At 43.4% G+C, this 16379-nt stretch overlaps 1 protein-coding gene across 3 annotated transcripts in view; it reads left to right on the forward strand.

The window, feature by feature from the left end:
• The window catches only part of SERINC5 (serine incorporator 5), a 188135-nt gene that overhangs the window by 107995 nt on the left and 63761 nt on the right, over window positions 1–16379 (forward strand). For all 3 annotated transcript variants that reach the window (XM_058440762.1, XM_058440761.1, XM_032156955.2), the window contains exons 3-5: window positions 8127–8305; window positions 8791–8873; window positions 11138–11231. In XM_058440762.1, coding sequence (XP_058296745.1) covers window positions 8127–8305; window positions 8791–8873; window positions 11138–11231 — 356 coding nt within the window. The remainder of the gene's footprint in view (window positions 1–8126; window positions 8306–8790; window positions 8874–11137; window positions 11232–16379) is intronic.

Raw genomic sequence — 16379 nt, forward strand, 5'->3', positions numbered from 1 at the left:
TTAAGTAGAGATGGAGTTTCACCATGTTAGCCAGGCTGGTCTTGAACTCCTGACCTCAGGCAGTCCGCCCGCCTTGGCCTCCCCAAATGCTGGGATTACATACGTGAGCCAGTGCGCCTGGCCTAATATTGCATTTCCTAATCTCAAGTAACACTATTACACAACTACAACTTTCACCTACTTCCTCTCCATTTCTTAAGAAGCCACTCCCAAAACTTATACATGTTTTCTATGTTTGTAGCATCTGGGCCCCTGGCCAATTAGACCTGTAGATCTTCCTGTAGCTTTTTTGTTGTTTATTTGCCTGGGATTGAAGTTGTCTTAGGGACATAGCTAGCATCTCTCCTGTGTAAACAAAATTACGTGAATTTTCTTCTCGCTTGCATCTTGTTGAGTTTATTACTTGTTTTCATGTTTTGGAAATGTTTTTTCCTAATTTGTGAGTTCAGAATGCTTTCTTCTGGATGGTGGCTAGGTCTCTGAAGGACAAGTAATGAGTGCTATTTTTTGGACCTCAGTTCTAATATAAATGTACCAAGGAAAGATTCACCTTACTGACAGGTCGGGCGCGGTGGCTCACGCCTGTAATCCCAACACTTTAGGGGGCCGAGGCGGGTGGATCACCTGAGGTCAGGAGTTTGAGACCAGCCTGGCCAACATAGTGAAACCCCATATCTACTAAAAATACAAAAAGTTAGCCGGGCATGGTGGCAGGCGCCTGTAATCCCAGCTACTCGGGAGGCTGAGGCAGGAGAATCACTTGAACCTGGGAGGCAGAGGTTGCAGCGAGCTGAGATCGCACCACTGCACTCCAGCCTGTGCGACAAGAGTGAAACTCCGTCTTTTTTTTTTTTTTTTCAAAAAAAGAAAGTTAATCTTTCAATCCAAAGGTAGTAGATCCTTTGGTAAAGTGAATAGAGCATCTACTGGGTTCTAAGATGTTCAGTTTCACACCATGTTTAAATCGGAATGCATTAGTTTGTGGATCATGTAATGTACCTGAGTCTCTTCCCCGAAATTATTTTTATATAACATAATAGTGCTTTAGAATTAAAGAAGTTAACTTAATGACTACTCTGAGTTAGGAACCGTGGTAAGCACTTCACAGGTGTTATCTGATGTAATTCTCAGGCAACTCCATGAAATGGGTGTCGGTATTGTTTCATTTTACAGATGGCACAATTGAGGCTCAGTGTCTGTATGTGTTGTAGCTAGCTCAAGTTAGCAATGGAGTTAGGATTGGAAGTCTTATGAGCTGTTTATTCTTACTTGATAGTTTGTGGCTTTGAGTTTGGTTGCTTTGAGGGTTGGAGGGAAATGCCTTGCTCTCAGGCATCTGTATAGAAAGAACATACAGGCTGCGTGCGGTGGCTCACGTGTGTAATCCCTGCACTTTGGGAGGCCGAGGCAGGCAGATCACCTGAGGTTAGGAGTTTGAAACCAGCCTGGCCAACATGACAAAACCCCATCTACTAAAAATACAAAAATTAGCCGGGCATGGTGGTGTGTGCCTGTAATCCCAGCTACTTGGGAGGCTGAGACAATCGCTTGAACCCGGGAAGCAGAGGTTGCAGTGAACTGAGATTGTGCCACTGCACTCCAGCATGGGCAGCAGAGCAAGACTCTCCCTCAAAAAAAAAAAAAAAAAAAAAAAAAGAAACAACATAACAGTGTGTGAGCCTGGCTTAAGTGCCCTGTCTTTGGGTGCCCAGAGCCAAACTTAAGAGGTAACACCCTTAGCAGGCACGTCCCCTTCACCCTGTGGTGTGGAATTTGTATGTGATGTATTTTTTCTTTTTCCAAAAGCGGGGTGGACTTTGGAACAGCAAATATTTAATCGGAGCAAATTCCCCTTGCCAGAATCCTGCTAGCTTGTTCACCTTGGAGGTTCTTTGCCCAAAAATACTCACCACATACTGAAAACTAAATGTGCTAAGTCACCCACAGTATAAAGGAGGTCTTGGTTAGGATTTGGAGCAGGGGGGTTGTTTACCTGTTTTTGATAAATATACAGTGCCAAGGTACTCACCCTTTGATGAGCCTTAAAGGGCCCTGTCCACATTCCAGATTCTGGAGTAAGCAAACAAGGGAGGGGATTTGTTGGGGATGGTGGCTCAGCCTGCTGCTGTTAGCATTCTCCTTGAAATGGATTTTGGAGGAAGAAAAAAGAGAGAGGTAGGGAGGTAGAGAAGGTCTAAAGGTGAAAGATGGGCTGGTGTAGATGAAAGAGGTGCTAATGTGCATGTATTATAGGGAAGATGTGGTTCAGGAATTAGAGTTGCTGATGGAGTGGAGGAGAGAAGGTGGGGAAGAAAATAATTTAAGGAATGTTTTAGAGCAATAAATCCTGTGTAAATGAAACAGCCTAATGAATGAAGTGGTATGGCTTCTCCGTGAGTGTAGCTTTTACAGATTCAAAGTAATATTACCTCCTTGTTATTGGCACTACTCATACAGGTGTAACTTTTGTTTTGGGTTAGACTCTCTGAAACGTTCATTCTGTGTGTGTCCCCCACCATATTTCAGCAGCTGAAAATTTTAACCATGCTGTTTCATCACTCACGTTTAAACAGAGCTAAAAATTCAGGTTCCTCCAGAAAGCACCTGTGTGACTGACTTCTCATTACCCGTCTGAGAGTGCTTCCTGTATCCAGCCCCAATTGCTGTTCTAAAGCAATTTCCAGACCAGACTGTTCTCGCTGGGATGCCCCTTGGTGATGCCCTAAGGTGTTAAAGAGCGAGCAAACTTCCTGCTCTGTTCTTCACTTCTGCTGTCTGTCCCCTGCCCGTTGTACTCCTCCCTCCACCCCAAACAGCAATGCCATAAAAAAAAAAAAAGAAGAAAACAAGAGCTTTATCTGATTCTTCTGCTTCATTCTTGTCATCTATGCTGTCCTGCCAATTGTGAGCTCTACCTGCAGAATCTCTGGTTTCTCTGCCTGGGGTTACCTTCTTCACCTGTTCCCAGTGGCCTTCAAACTTGTCCCCTTGCCTCAAGTCTGTACCCTTTCACCACGTCTTCCACTTTGTAGCCAAAGGTGTTCTAGCTTCAGTAGTGCTTTTCCCTTGCTTACAGGATGGGGGCCCGACTGCTAAGCCTGGCATGCACCTGGCCCTTCCCAGCAAGACCTTGCCTTTGTACGGAAGGGAAAAATGGCTTCCTTCCACTCTTCCAGGTTCTTCCTCTGGGAAGCAAATTAAATTGACATAAGACCAATTACATGAGAAATTTTTAAAAGGGTCAGATAGGCTGGGCGTGGTGGCTCATGCCTGTAATCCCAGGATTTTGGGAGGCCGAGGCGGGCGGATCATTTGAGGCCAAGAGTTCAAGACCAGCCTGGCCAACATGGTGAAACCCCATCTCTAATAAAAATACAAAAATTAGCCAGACTTGGTGGCGGGCGCCTGTAATCCCAGCTACTCGGGAGGCTGAGGCAGGAGAATCACTTGAACCTGGGAGGCAGAGGTTGCAGTGAGGCGAGATTGCGCCACTGCACTCCAGCCTGGGCAACAGAGTGAGACTTTGTCTCAATTAAAAAAAAAAGGAGGGGGGGTCAGATGACAGAAGCTTATAGCATCTTGAGCTACAGAGAGGAATAGGGGCTTGGGGCCTCTGGGAGTTGCTGGCAACACGTAATGGGAGGGTGAGGGGAAGAAATGTATGGTGAATAAACGTCTGATACACTTTACTAATGTAGATTTCCTCTATAGATGTAAATTTTTTGTATAAAACAGCAGCTTTGCAGAGCTACTCCTGTGTCTTCAGCTTCTCAGAATAACGAGCTTGAAATATGCAAAGAAGAATATTTTAGGGTGGCATATCTTGGTTTTTGCGAGTGACACCAAGGTCAGAGGTAACCAGGTCCACGAACATTTGTGTCTTTCCATAATGTTGGACTTCTATTGATGCTATTTCAATTACAAAAGCCACCAGCTATGTGGAGTTCTCAGGGAGGCAATTCTTCTTAGTACTTCTCATCCACTCATTAGATCTGCAGGCACACAGGTTCCAGCCTCTGCACCAGCCAGTCAGTATTGCAAACTGTACACAATCGTATACTCTGTCAATATATAAATGTTATTGATTAAACATTGCACAACAAACAAAATAACATTTAATATTAAGAGAAAGGGAATAGGAAAAGGGTTAATGAACTAGTCCAGGGAGAACAACAAAGAAAAAAAGAATTTCCTGGTCTGGGCTGGTCAATCTGGTTGGTCGTGCAAGAAACAGTCTTTGATGTGGGCGGAGCCTTCAGGGGCAGATACCAGCTGCTTGTCACGAGTTACAACGGTACCTACCCTTTTTATGGCCACAGAGTCCGCCAGTGAGGACTGATAGTTGAAGACTGTGCTTGTTTATCTACTTATCTGGTTGGATGCAGTCTTTATCAAGCAAAACATCTTGTCTCTATTGTGACAAAATGGTGTAAAAAAAAGTCATAAAAAATGTACAGTTTTAGGAATTTGCTGAAAACAAAATGTAATGTTGGCAATTTCCTCATGAAGTCTTTCACATGTCTTCATGAAAATGGAGCTGGCCAGGTATAGTGGCTGACACCTATAATCCCAGCACTTTGGGAGGCTGAGGCAGGTGGATTGCTTGAGTCTAGGAGTTCGAGACCAGTCTGGTCAACATGGTGAAACACCAACTCTAGACACACACACACACACACACACACAATTAGCTAAGCTTGGTGGCACATGCCTGTAGCCCTAGCTACTCAGGAGGCTGAGGTAGGAGGATGGCTTGAGCCCTGCAGGCGAAGGTTGCAGTGAGCCGAGATTGTGCCACTGCACTCCAGCCTGGTACAGAGTGAGACCCTGTCTCAAAAAGGAGTGGGAAGAAAAATGGAACTCTTTGTTTTTTCTGTAAAGGAAAATAAACCCTCTCAGGACTGCCCAAATTCTTTATGCCAAAGAGAAACTTAAGACTGGAGAGACAGTCACATGACACTGCTGCTGTCCCCTCACACCTTGCCCCCCCCCACCCAGTAAATAGCTGTGACTTCCCAACCTTGTGTCAAATCGCTATGCATTAGCCACACCCCTGGAGAAGGCAGAAGGCCTCGGTGCATCCCGGATGACTGGCCTCAAATTGCTCATAAGTAAATTCTCTGCTGGCCCCTAAACATTTTTCAAGATGTGTATCTTCCCATAAAAAAGCACGTGTCAGCTGTAACTTTAGGTCTGCGACCTAAGTCTAGCTCCCTGTCCATGGAATTGCAGTCTGTTACATTTCACACTGACAATGCCCATTACAAGCTTATCTTCCCAGGGGCAGAACAAAGACAGGAGAGCAGTCTTTCTCTGCCTACCCTGAGACTACATAATTAACTCTTCCTTTACTCCCTTTTTGAATGGTTATCATATCTCTTGTATAGCGGAGTTTACTGGGCACTGGTTAAAATCTCGAGAATGTCGCGTTTGCCTCACCACCTGCCCCCTTTTCCTGCATGCTTTCTCCCCTGTAAAGAAATGGGTAAATACTGAGCCTTCTGCAACCTCTTTGGGAGCACCAGCCACAGAGGATTCTGTGATTTGTGTGTTTCTCAGCAGCCCCTCAAGCTCTGGCTTAATTATTCCCCATTGAGACTCTTGCCTCAGTCTCTCATTTGGGTTGACATTTGTTTATGGAAATCTTGATGGCCACAGATATTATTGTTTCTTCAGTATCTTTTCTGGAGAAGAAACTGTAAATTATCTTCTTTATCACACTTTACTTTTACCTTCAGTTTTGTGCTGTTTTTTCTCTGTGATACTTTATTTTTCTTATGAATAATAATTATAGTGTGATTTATTTTCTGTTCAGAAGGGTGTTCAACTTTGATGTTGATAAGCAAGTTTTTATGACTGACCAAATCCTTATTTTATGACATTACTAGGAATGTGCTGCTTGTTCTCATTGTGTACGATTTTAATTATTCTGATAATGAAAGTGATTATTTCACATGGAAGCCTTCCAATTTGGCTAGAATAAACTATTGTCAACATTTATCAGAAGATTAAGACCCACTAATAAAGAGCTCCAGTGGATCAAGAAAATACCCAATTAACGGCCAATTCAGAGAGAAAAAACAGATGGCCATAAACTTGAGAAAAGATGCTGAATCTCACTAGTAATAAGGAAGATGTACATTAAAACAGGATATTGGGTTTTTGCCTTTAAATTAGATGTCCACGTTGGGAAATGTGCAATCTCAGATATTACTGGTAGGATGTAAATTGGTATAGCCTTTGAAAGTATGATTTAACTCTTATCTTGAAGTTTAAAAATGTGGATACGGGTTGAATATTCCTAATCCAAACATCTGAAATGTGAAATACCCTAAAATTTGAAACTTTTAAACGGCCAACATGATACTCAAAGGCAATGCTCACTGAAGCATTCTGGATTTTTTTGGATTAGGGAACCTTAGCCAGGAATATAGTGTAAATATTCCAAATTCTGAGAGACTTCTGGTCTCAAGCATTTTGGATAAGGGACATTCAACCTGACTACTTGACCCACTAATTCCATTTCTAGCTCAGGTGTCTGTCCTACATAAATAATGGCACAGGTGCAGTGAGGCATGAACAGCAGTATTTATTGAATCAGTGTTTGTGATAATAAAAAACAAGCACAAAATAAAATTTAAAAACTCCCCAACAAAAAATGAAGATCAGTGTGAGAATGGTTATTGATTTTGATCAAGCCTTTTTACAATATAAGATAGTGATGAAAAAGAATGTGATAGGATTTTGTGTATTAATAGAGAAAGACTCTTCATGGCTTATTGTTTATTTTTGTTTTCTTTTCTTTTTTTGGGACGCAGTCTCTGTTGCCCAGGCTAGAGTGCAGTGGCGCGATCTTGGCTCGCTGCAACCTCTGCCTCCCAGGTTCAAGCAGTTCTCCTGCTTCAGCCTCCCTAGTAGCTGGGATTACAGGCACGAACCACCATGCCGGGCTAATTGTTGTATTTTTAGTAGAGACGGGGTTTCACCATGTTGGCCAGGCTGGTCTCAAACTCCCGGCCTCAGGTGATCCACCCACCTCAGCCTCCCAAAGTGTTGGGATTACAGGCATGAGCCACTGTGTCTGGCCCAGCTTATTGTTATTTGGGAAAAAATATTGTAGAACATTACATACAATCTTTTATTTTAAAAAGCTATTTTAATATATTTATTATATGCATAGTACAATATGAGTGTATGTGTGTTCAGTATGTATATGTATATGTGGGTGTGTTGTATATATGTATACACACACATTTATCTATGTGAATTAATACAAATACTTTACCCACCAAACTGTTTACTCTTCTGAGGGAGAGGAGTGACATTTTTGGTGGATAGTAAAAGAAGTCTCTGATTTTTTATTTGTAGATATGTATACATATCTACAAAAATATATCCATGTATTGAAATGGGATTTTAGGCCAGGTGCAGTGGTTCATACCTATTATAATCCCAGCACTTTGGGATGCCAAGACAGGTGGATTGCTTGAGCTCAGGAGTTTAAGACCAGTATGGGTAACATGACAAAACCCCATCTCAACAATAGAAAAATTAGCTGGGCATGGTGGTGCATGCCTGTAGTCCCAGCTAATTGGGAGGCTGAGGCAGGAGGATTACCTGAGCCTGGAAGATCGAGGCTGCAGTGAGTTGTGATTGTGCCACTAAACTCTAGGCTGCGGGCAACAGAGCCAGAGAGACCAAACCCGTCTCTATTAAAAATACAAAAAATTAGCCGGGCGTGGTGGCAGGTGCCTGTAGTCCCAGCTACTCGGAGAGGCTGAGGCAGGAGAATGGCGTGAGGAGGCCCCCACCCCCCCCCCCCCCCCCCCCGGGGGGGGAGAAAGACACCCCCTCAAAAAAAAAAAAAAAAAAAAAAAAAAAAATCTGATGTTGGATTTCAGAAGTCATTTGGGGCAAGTAAAGGCTGAGTGTTACTTTATGATCACTGTATCTTTAAAAAAGATTCAGAGAAAATTAGAAAAATATCTCTTTTAGAAGATAGATCCTCAGTCTCTTTATGCACATGATCCATTTCCACAGTGGATGTTGTGGTTGGCTGCACGAACACTCCATGACAGTCCCCCTCTCACTCAGTTGTAACAGATGACTTTTCTAAACTTTCTCCTCAGATTCCTTTTTTTGAAGATATGTGTAAAGGCATTAAAGCTGGTGACACCTGTGAGAAGCTGGTGGGATATTCTGCCGTGTATAGAGTCTGTTTTGGAATGGCTTGTTTCTTCTTTATCTTCTGTCTACTGACCTTGAAAATCAACAACAGTAAAAGTTGTAGAGCTCATATTCACAATGGGTAAGTATTTTAGTCTTCTTGGGGATTGCTTTCTCCTTTCTTCTGTTGAGAACAGTAGTCCAGGATCCCATCTGCCCACCAGACACTGTGACTGCTCTTCTTCTAGTTGAAATTGTTGATTTAGGGGGAGGTGGAATTGATACTTACCCACATGATTGCCTCAAAGGTAGAATCTTATTTGTAACGCCTGGTACCATGATGCGAAATTTACTCAAGACAAAGAGTTTATTTCTTGTTCCAAGACCTTCCCCCAGGTCCTTTCCACCCCTGCAATGAAATGGTGTTTTGCACAATTGGAGGCTGCACTGAGTCTGTCTAATTATGGGAAAAAGCATTCTTCAAGTCACCTAATTACTTCCCCTCGATTAGGAGAGAACATTGGCCAATGGCAGAATCATGGATTGACATGCTCTACCTTCTAAGAGGTCCTTTGTCCTTCTTGAATGTCATTTAAATACATTTCCTCTTTTTTCCCCCCCTTCTAGCTTTTGGTTCTTTAAACTTCTGCTGTTGGGGGCCATGTGCTCAGGAGCTTTCTTCATTCCAGATCAGGACACCTTTCTGAACGGTACTAATGGGGTATTTTGGGTACCTATTTATTTTGTTTTTACTCATTTTGTCACATTGCTCAGAAGCGCAGTCCAAAGTACCTCTGATAGTTTGAATTACTGATTTTCTTTTGGCTTCAAAAGAAATTCCTGATGTACCTGCCCATACTTTTTCCACCATTGCCTATCTACCTCCCCTCTTCTCACCACCACACCCCACTTCCAGGCAGGGTGTAAGAGGACTTTGATACTCGGCTGGCCTAGGAGACCTTGTTCTTTCCAAGCACTGCACAGAAAACCCAGCAACAGGGAGCACAGGGCTGTCAGCAGCTAAATGTCTGTAGCAGCGATAGTGGGACAGGAAAAGCATCTTTCAGTCTGTTTTTAAACTTACCTTATGTGACGCTCTGTAGCATTGAATTATATTCTTTATTGTTAGAACCTGCTTTAATTCATTAATATGAAGCCTTTAATCACAGCTGAAACAGGGGCCCTTTTTCATATGAGCTGAGGGAAAAACCTGAATTTCAGTGGTTCAGAGCATTTTGTTCAACCCAAATGGATTCACTTTCCTAAGTAAGGTATTAAAAACATTTAGGCTGGGCGTGGTAGCTCACACCTGTAATCCTAGCACTTTGGGAGGCTGAGGCGGGTGGATCACTTGAGGCCAGGAGTTTCAGACCAGCCTGGCCAACATGGCAAAACCTCATCTCTACTAAAAAGTATAAAAATTAGCCAGGCATGGTGGTGTGTGCCTGTAATCCCAGCTACTCATTAGGCTGAGACATGAGAATTGTTTGAACCTGGGAGGCAGAGGTTGCAGTGAGCCGAGATTGCACCACTGTACTCCAGCCTGGGCGACAGAGTGAGACTTTGTCTCAAAAACAAAACTCAACTAAACATTTAGATTGTGTCAGTTTATAAGGAACAGCCATAATCCTTTATATAGTTATGTATCAGGGCTGAGCTAGTTGTTTAAGGTCGTACTTGTTTTTCGTATACTCCCTAAGTCTTGCTGTTACCTAAAATACTGTTAAAAGTTTTAAAATTCTCTACAGAGATCCTCTTATGTATTAGAATGTATATTTGGAGGCAGAAGAGACCTAGAAACCCTTTGGTCCAGCTCAGTCTTTTTTTTTTTTTTTTTCGAGACGGAGCCTAGCTCTATTGCCCAGGTTAGAGTGCAGTGGCGCGATCTCGCCTCACTGCAGCCGCCGCCTCGCGGGTTCAAGCAATTCTGCCTCAGCCTCCCGAGTAGCTGGGACTACAGGCACGCACCACCACGCCTGGCTAATTTTTGTATTTTTAGTAGAGACGGGGTTTCACCATATTCGCCAGTCTGGTCTCGAACTCCTGACCTTGTGATCTGCCCCCCTTGGCCTCCCAAAGTGCTGGGATTTACAGGCGTGAGCCACTGTGCCCCGCCAAGCTCAGTCATTTTTTTTTTGTTGTTTTGTTTTTGAGACCAAGTCTTGCTCCATTGCCCAGGCTGGAGTGCAGTGGTGCAATCTCAGCTCACTGCCACCTCCACCTCGCAGGTTCAAGTGATTCTCCTGCCTCAGCCTCCTGAGTAGATGGGATTACAGGCATCTGCCACTATGCCTGGAAATTTTTTTTTTTTTAGTAGAGTCAGGGTTTCACCATGTAGGCCAGGCTGGTTTCCAACTCCTGACCTCAAGTGATCTGCCTGCCTCAGCCTCCCAAAGTGCTAGGATTGCAGGCATGAGCCACCATGCCCAGCCCCAGCTCAGTGATTTTTATAGACAAACTGGAACCCACGTGATGTGACTTATTCAATGTTATAGCATCTTTGTGGCAGAGCCAGAAGTCGAGCCGAGTCCTTTTCCCCTGTCTGAACCTTGTTTTCTTACTGGTCATTGTTGACTTTTTACCCAATAAAATTTGAACCTTTGGTTTTCCTGGCAATATGTGTTTGCTTTTAAGTTGTGGGTCATTGTGGATTTTATGAATTAGGGCATCTATTAGGGTATCTGGCAGATACAGTGTGGAGGATAAGCTTGGATATTTCAGGGTCAGACTGCCTGTGTTCAGATCCCAACTATACCATTTATTGACTGAGATGTTGTCAACCTACATAGATTCTCAATTTTTCTCTTCTGTAAAGTAAGTGGCATTTATAATAGTAATACATATCTTCTATGGTTGTGTGGGAATTAAATGTGTTAGGTACACTTATCATCTAGTAAAATTAGCTGTGGTTATTCTCTTTTGAGCGAAATACAACGAAAGGTTGCCTCATTGTGTTCTTCATGGTGTTTTGCAGCCTGGCGCTATGTGGGAGCCGTCGGAGGCTTCCTCTTCATTGGCATCCAGCTCCTCCTGCTCGTGGAGTTTGCACATAAGTGGAACAAGAACTGGTGTGTGCCTTTATGGAAAGCTTCCCATTGACTCACAGAAACTGCCCAGTTTTCATCAAGGCTGTACTCAATTGCATTGCTAAGGATTTGCAGTTTTGTTTCCCTTTATACCTGCTTTTTTGTACCTCTTCATCTACTCCTCTCCTTCATTTACTTCTCACTTTTTGACCCCCTGCCCCTACTCCCTTGTTTGGGCTCTGAGTCAACCAGTGGTGTGAAGTAGCCACACTCAATCCCCTGCTCGTACCTGTCAGTCTCTGGTTTTGAGAGTGGCTAAAAACTTGGAGAGGCTTCATCTTAGCCTCCCATCCTCGTGAAATTAAAAGCAAAATTAAAGGCCAGGCGCGGTGGCTCACGCTTGTAATCCCAGCACTTTGGGAGGCCGAGGCGGGCGGATCACGAGGTCAGGAGATCGAGACCACGGTGAAACCCCGTCTCTACTAAAAATACAAAAAATTAGCCGGGCGTGGTGGCGGGCGCCTGTAGTCCCAGCTACTCGGAGAGGCTGAGGCAGGAGAATGGCGTGAACCCGGGAGGCGGAGCTTACAGTGAGCCGAGATTGCGCCACTGCACTCCAGCCTGGGTGACAGAGCGAGACTCCGTCTCAAAAAAAAAAAATAAATAAAATAAAATAAAATAAAAGCAAAATTAAAAAGTGAACACAAAACTCAAACTTTGGAGCTGGAGATTCATCTTCTGTAGAGTATGAGATAGAATAGTTTCTTCCTTTAAAAAAATTTTTGGGTCAGGCATGGTGGCTCATGCCTGTAATTCCAGCACTTTGGGAGGCCAAGGTCGGAGGATTACTTGAGCCCAGGAGTTCGAGACCAGCCTGGGCAACATACTAAGACTTTGTCTCTATAAAAAATTAGCCAGGCATGGTGCCACATGCCTATAGTCCCTCCTATGTGGGAGGCTGAGGTGGGAGGATCGCTTGAGCCTGGTAGGTCAAGGCTTTGGTGAGCTGAGTTCACACTGCACTCCACCCTGAGTAACAGCAAGACCCTGTCTCAACAAAAAAGATTTTTTAAATTTCTTTTCAACTTCCCAAGAGGGGAAAAAGGACTCCTTCATTAGGAAGATATGTTGTGCTACCTTAGAAAGCCATCCTGTCTTTGAAAAAGGTAGACTCTTTCTAAGTGCCTTGGAAGTTGAGTTCATATCCTGGGCCAAGTGGGAGATGCCCAGCTATTAATAGCTAGTTTTATTTCTTGCTAAGCCACACTGAGAAAATGACAACTTCAGAAGGGTCCAGCCCTTGAGTTCTAAGATGAAATTGACCCTCTTTGTGATTCTGGACAAAGCACTTAGGTGCTTTCTGCCTAACTTACTTTCTTTCTTTTTTTGAGGTGGAGTTTTGCTCTTGTTGCCCAGGTTGGAGTGCAATGGCGTGATCTCAGCTTACTACAACCTCCGCCTCCTGGGTTCAAGCAATTCTCCTGTGTCAGCTTCCCAAGTAGCTGGGATTACAGGCGCATGCCACCACACCTGGCTAATTTTTGTATTTTTAGTAGAGATGGGGTTTCATCATATTGGTCAGGCTAATCTCGAACTCCTGACCTCAGGTGATCCACTTGCCTCGGCCTGCCAGAGTGTTAGGATTACAGGCATGAGCCACTGCCCCCAGCCCTAACTTTCTTCACTTATAAAATATGAATAAAAACAGCTGCCTGTTGTACCCAATAAGGCTTTTGTTATTTTGCATATTTTACAGGAATCATTTTATTTTATACTCAAATTTTTAAAATCCTAATTGCCATGTGAATGTGGTTTACTTTTACCATGGACAAAACAAAATACACTGTCCAAATACTCTCAGTACTTTTTATTCTGAATATGTTGTTCAACTTGGTAGTTGTTGTTTTCTTTTGGTTTTAAGGATCAAATCATGAGATACAGCTGTTGTTGGGATGCATAAGTGAAAAGATAGAGTTAGTCATTTTACTCTTTGGTAAATATTGGATTAAGCATGGCCAAATATGAACAATTTTCAAATGGTTTACAGAACACTGAATAGTCATACAAGTAGCCCTATAGATATGTTTTGCTATGTTTTAAAAAAGTCCTTTTCTCTATAATTATACAGATTTCTGTGTTTGAGTTGTGCTGTTATATCAGTTATTGTACAGTGTCTGCATTTTGAGTTATCCATGAGATCCAGTAATTTATGTTGTGGTCTCCACTAGATCTTGTTTCGAGGCAGCAGAGTTTTGTTTTTTTTTTTTTGAGGGATTTGTTGTCACCAGGTGAGTGCAGTGGGGATCTCGGTCATGCAAGCCATTCTCCTGCCTCAGCCTTCCAGGTAGCTGGGATTACAGGTGCCCGCCACCACACCCGGCTAATTTTTGTATTTTTAATAGAGACAGGTTTATCATGTTGGCCAGGATAGTCTCGAACTCCTGACCTCGTGATGCACCCGCCTTGGCTTCCCAAAGTGCTGGGATTGCAGACGTGAGCCACTGCGCCCGGCCTGGAGTTTTCTTAAAGATAAGCCAAATGGGTGACTATAATTGTATGGGACCCTATTTTCTCAGTAGTCCAAAAGAAATACAATAAGTTGGAAGTGAATTTTAATTGATTAAATATCACTCTTTCCATGATTATTCTGAATGTGCCTTCTTTCTTGTTTTGAGATGGAGTTTTGCTCTTTTTGGCCTAGGCTGGAGTGCAATGGTGTGATCTCAGCTCACTGCAACTTCCGCCTCCTGGGTTCAAGCGATTCTCCTGCCTCAGCCTCCCAAGTAGCTGGGATTGCAGGCGTACACCACCACACCCAGTAATTTTGTATTTTTAGTAGAGATGGGGTTTCACCATGTGGGCCAGGCTTGTCTTGAACTCCTGACCTCCAGTAATCCATCCGCCTTGGCCTCCCAAAGTGCTGGGATCATAGGCGTGAGCCACCACACCCGGCCTGAATGTGCTTTCAATTTGATTTTTATATTAGAAAATAAATTCATCATCCTAAGTTTCACAAGTATACTTCAAATAGGGAACTTCATGGTAAAATATTAAAGTTTTGATCCGTAGTGCCTGATCTGCCCATTAAATAGTATGTTCCCTTGAGAACACTTGTGCTTCTTCAGTCTGACTTTGTTTTGATTCATTCTGAATCCATTTGCTGGGACTAATTATTGATGCCATGTTTTTAGCAGGCATTTTGGAAAAGTTTGGTTGCTTTAAAAACTTTCAGAAACTCAGAATGACTTAAAAGCTCTGCAACAAATAGTGTTGCTATTATCCAAGCTTTGAGGCATATATGCCAACAAAAATCCCTATTGTCAACATGTTTATAGTTGTTTGTCTAAAATTAGAAATGAGCTAGAAAGCTCACTAATACTATTTTTCCTTTAAATTTATCTAATTTGGTAGTTTTTTGCTGTGTGTGTTTTTTTTTTTTTTTTTTTTTTTCTTTGAGACTGAGTCTCGCTCTGTTGCCCCATGCAAGTGACCTCCGGTTCAGCCTTCTCCTGCCTCAGCCTCCGGTAGTGGGATACAGGTCCGCCACAGCCGGTATTTTTGTTTCACCGTATTAACCAGGATGGTCTTGATCTCCTGACCTCGTGATCCGCCCGCCTCGGCCTCCCAAAGTGCTGGGATAACAGGCTTGAGCCAGCGCGCTTGGCCTTGCTGTGTTTTTTTAACAGACTCTTGCTTATAAGAATCTAGAAAATATGCTCATTGCTCTTGATAGAACAACTAAAGTACCTTTTCTTCCCTTTTTCATTTATCTCTTTGTAAATATCTTGAGAAGGAGATGATCCTAAAAACAGTAGAATAGAAAGGTCACTGGCCTGGCAACCAGGAGATGCAGATTTCAGTACCCCTTTCTTTTCTTTTTCTTTTATTATTATTATTATTATTATTTTTTTTTTGAGATGGGATCTCACTTTGTCATTCAGGCCGGAGTGCAGTTGTGTGATCATGGCTCACTGCAGCTTCGATTTCCCAGGCTTGAGTGATTCTCCCACCTCAGCCCCTTGAGAAGCCGGGACTACAGGCATGTGGCACCACACTTGGCTAATTTCTTTTTTTGTTTGTTTGGTAGAGATGGGATTTTGCCACGTCGCCCAGGCTGATCTTGAATTCCTGGGTTAAAGAGATCCTTCTGCCTTGGTCTCCCAAAGTACTGGGATGACACTGTGTTCGGCTTCAGTGCCCCTTTTAATGCTTGCTCTTTCACTGTAGGACACATCAGTCGGCCCCTCTGACCTCAATTTTCACACTTAAATAATGTGTTTGGACTAACTGGCGTGCTCTTTTTTTTTCCTTTCTAGCTCAAATTTTGTGGTTTACAGTGTCAATTCTCTATTAGAATTGAAACAAAGGGCTTTAGGTGTCAAGTGTAAAGACTTTTTTTGGATTTTTAGTGGGATGGGAGAGCACCAGAGGGCCTTAAAAAGGGAGGAATATAATCTGTTTTAAGTCCAGAAAGGTGAAAAGGTGTCAGAGGTGCAAGTAAGGAGGTCAGGGGGAGTCAATCCAGGTGAGGGAGGAGTAGTCTGGAACTAAGTGGTAGGAAGGAGCTGGATCCTCCTGTGTTCCAAAGCCAGCTCTGTGTGGAGGTGGGTGGGGGAGGGGAGAGCAGCAAGAAGCTTCCAGAATGACCGCAGTTCTTTTGTTCTTTTCTTTTCTTTTCTTTTTGAGACAGTCTTGCTCTGTCACCCAGGCTGGAGTGCAGTGGCGCAATCTCGGCTCACTGCAAGCTCTGCCTTCCGGGTTCATGCCATTCTCCTGCCTCAGGCTCTCAAGTAGCTGGGACTACAGGCGCCCGCCACCACACCCGGCTAATTTTTTTTTATTTTTTAGTAGCGATGGGGTTTCACTGTGTTAGCCAGGATGGTCTCGATCTCCTGACCTCGTGATCTGCCCACCTCGGCCTCCCAAAGTGCTAAGATTACAGGCGTGAGCCCCACCGCACCTGCCTTCTTTTCTTTTCTCTTTTCTTTTTTCTTTTCTTTTCATTTCCTTCCTTCTTTCCCTCCCTCCTTCCTTTCTTTTTTCCTTTCCTCTTCCTTTCGTTTTCCTTTCCTCTTTCTTTGCTTTCGTTTCTTTCCTTTCTGCTTGCTTTCTTTCCCTCTTCCCCTAACAATGGGAAGATGGAATTGCTGTTTTCTGAGGTTGGGATGATTGCACGATAGCAGGTTTGGG

Source organism: Hylobates moloch, unplaced genomic scaffold, assembly GCF_009828535.3.
Source record: "Hylobates moloch isolate HMO894 unplaced genomic scaffold, HMol_V3 SCAFFOLD_6, whole genome shotgun sequence".
Lineage (NCBI taxonomy): Eukaryota > Metazoa > Chordata > Mammalia > Primates > Hylobatidae > Hylobates > Hylobates moloch.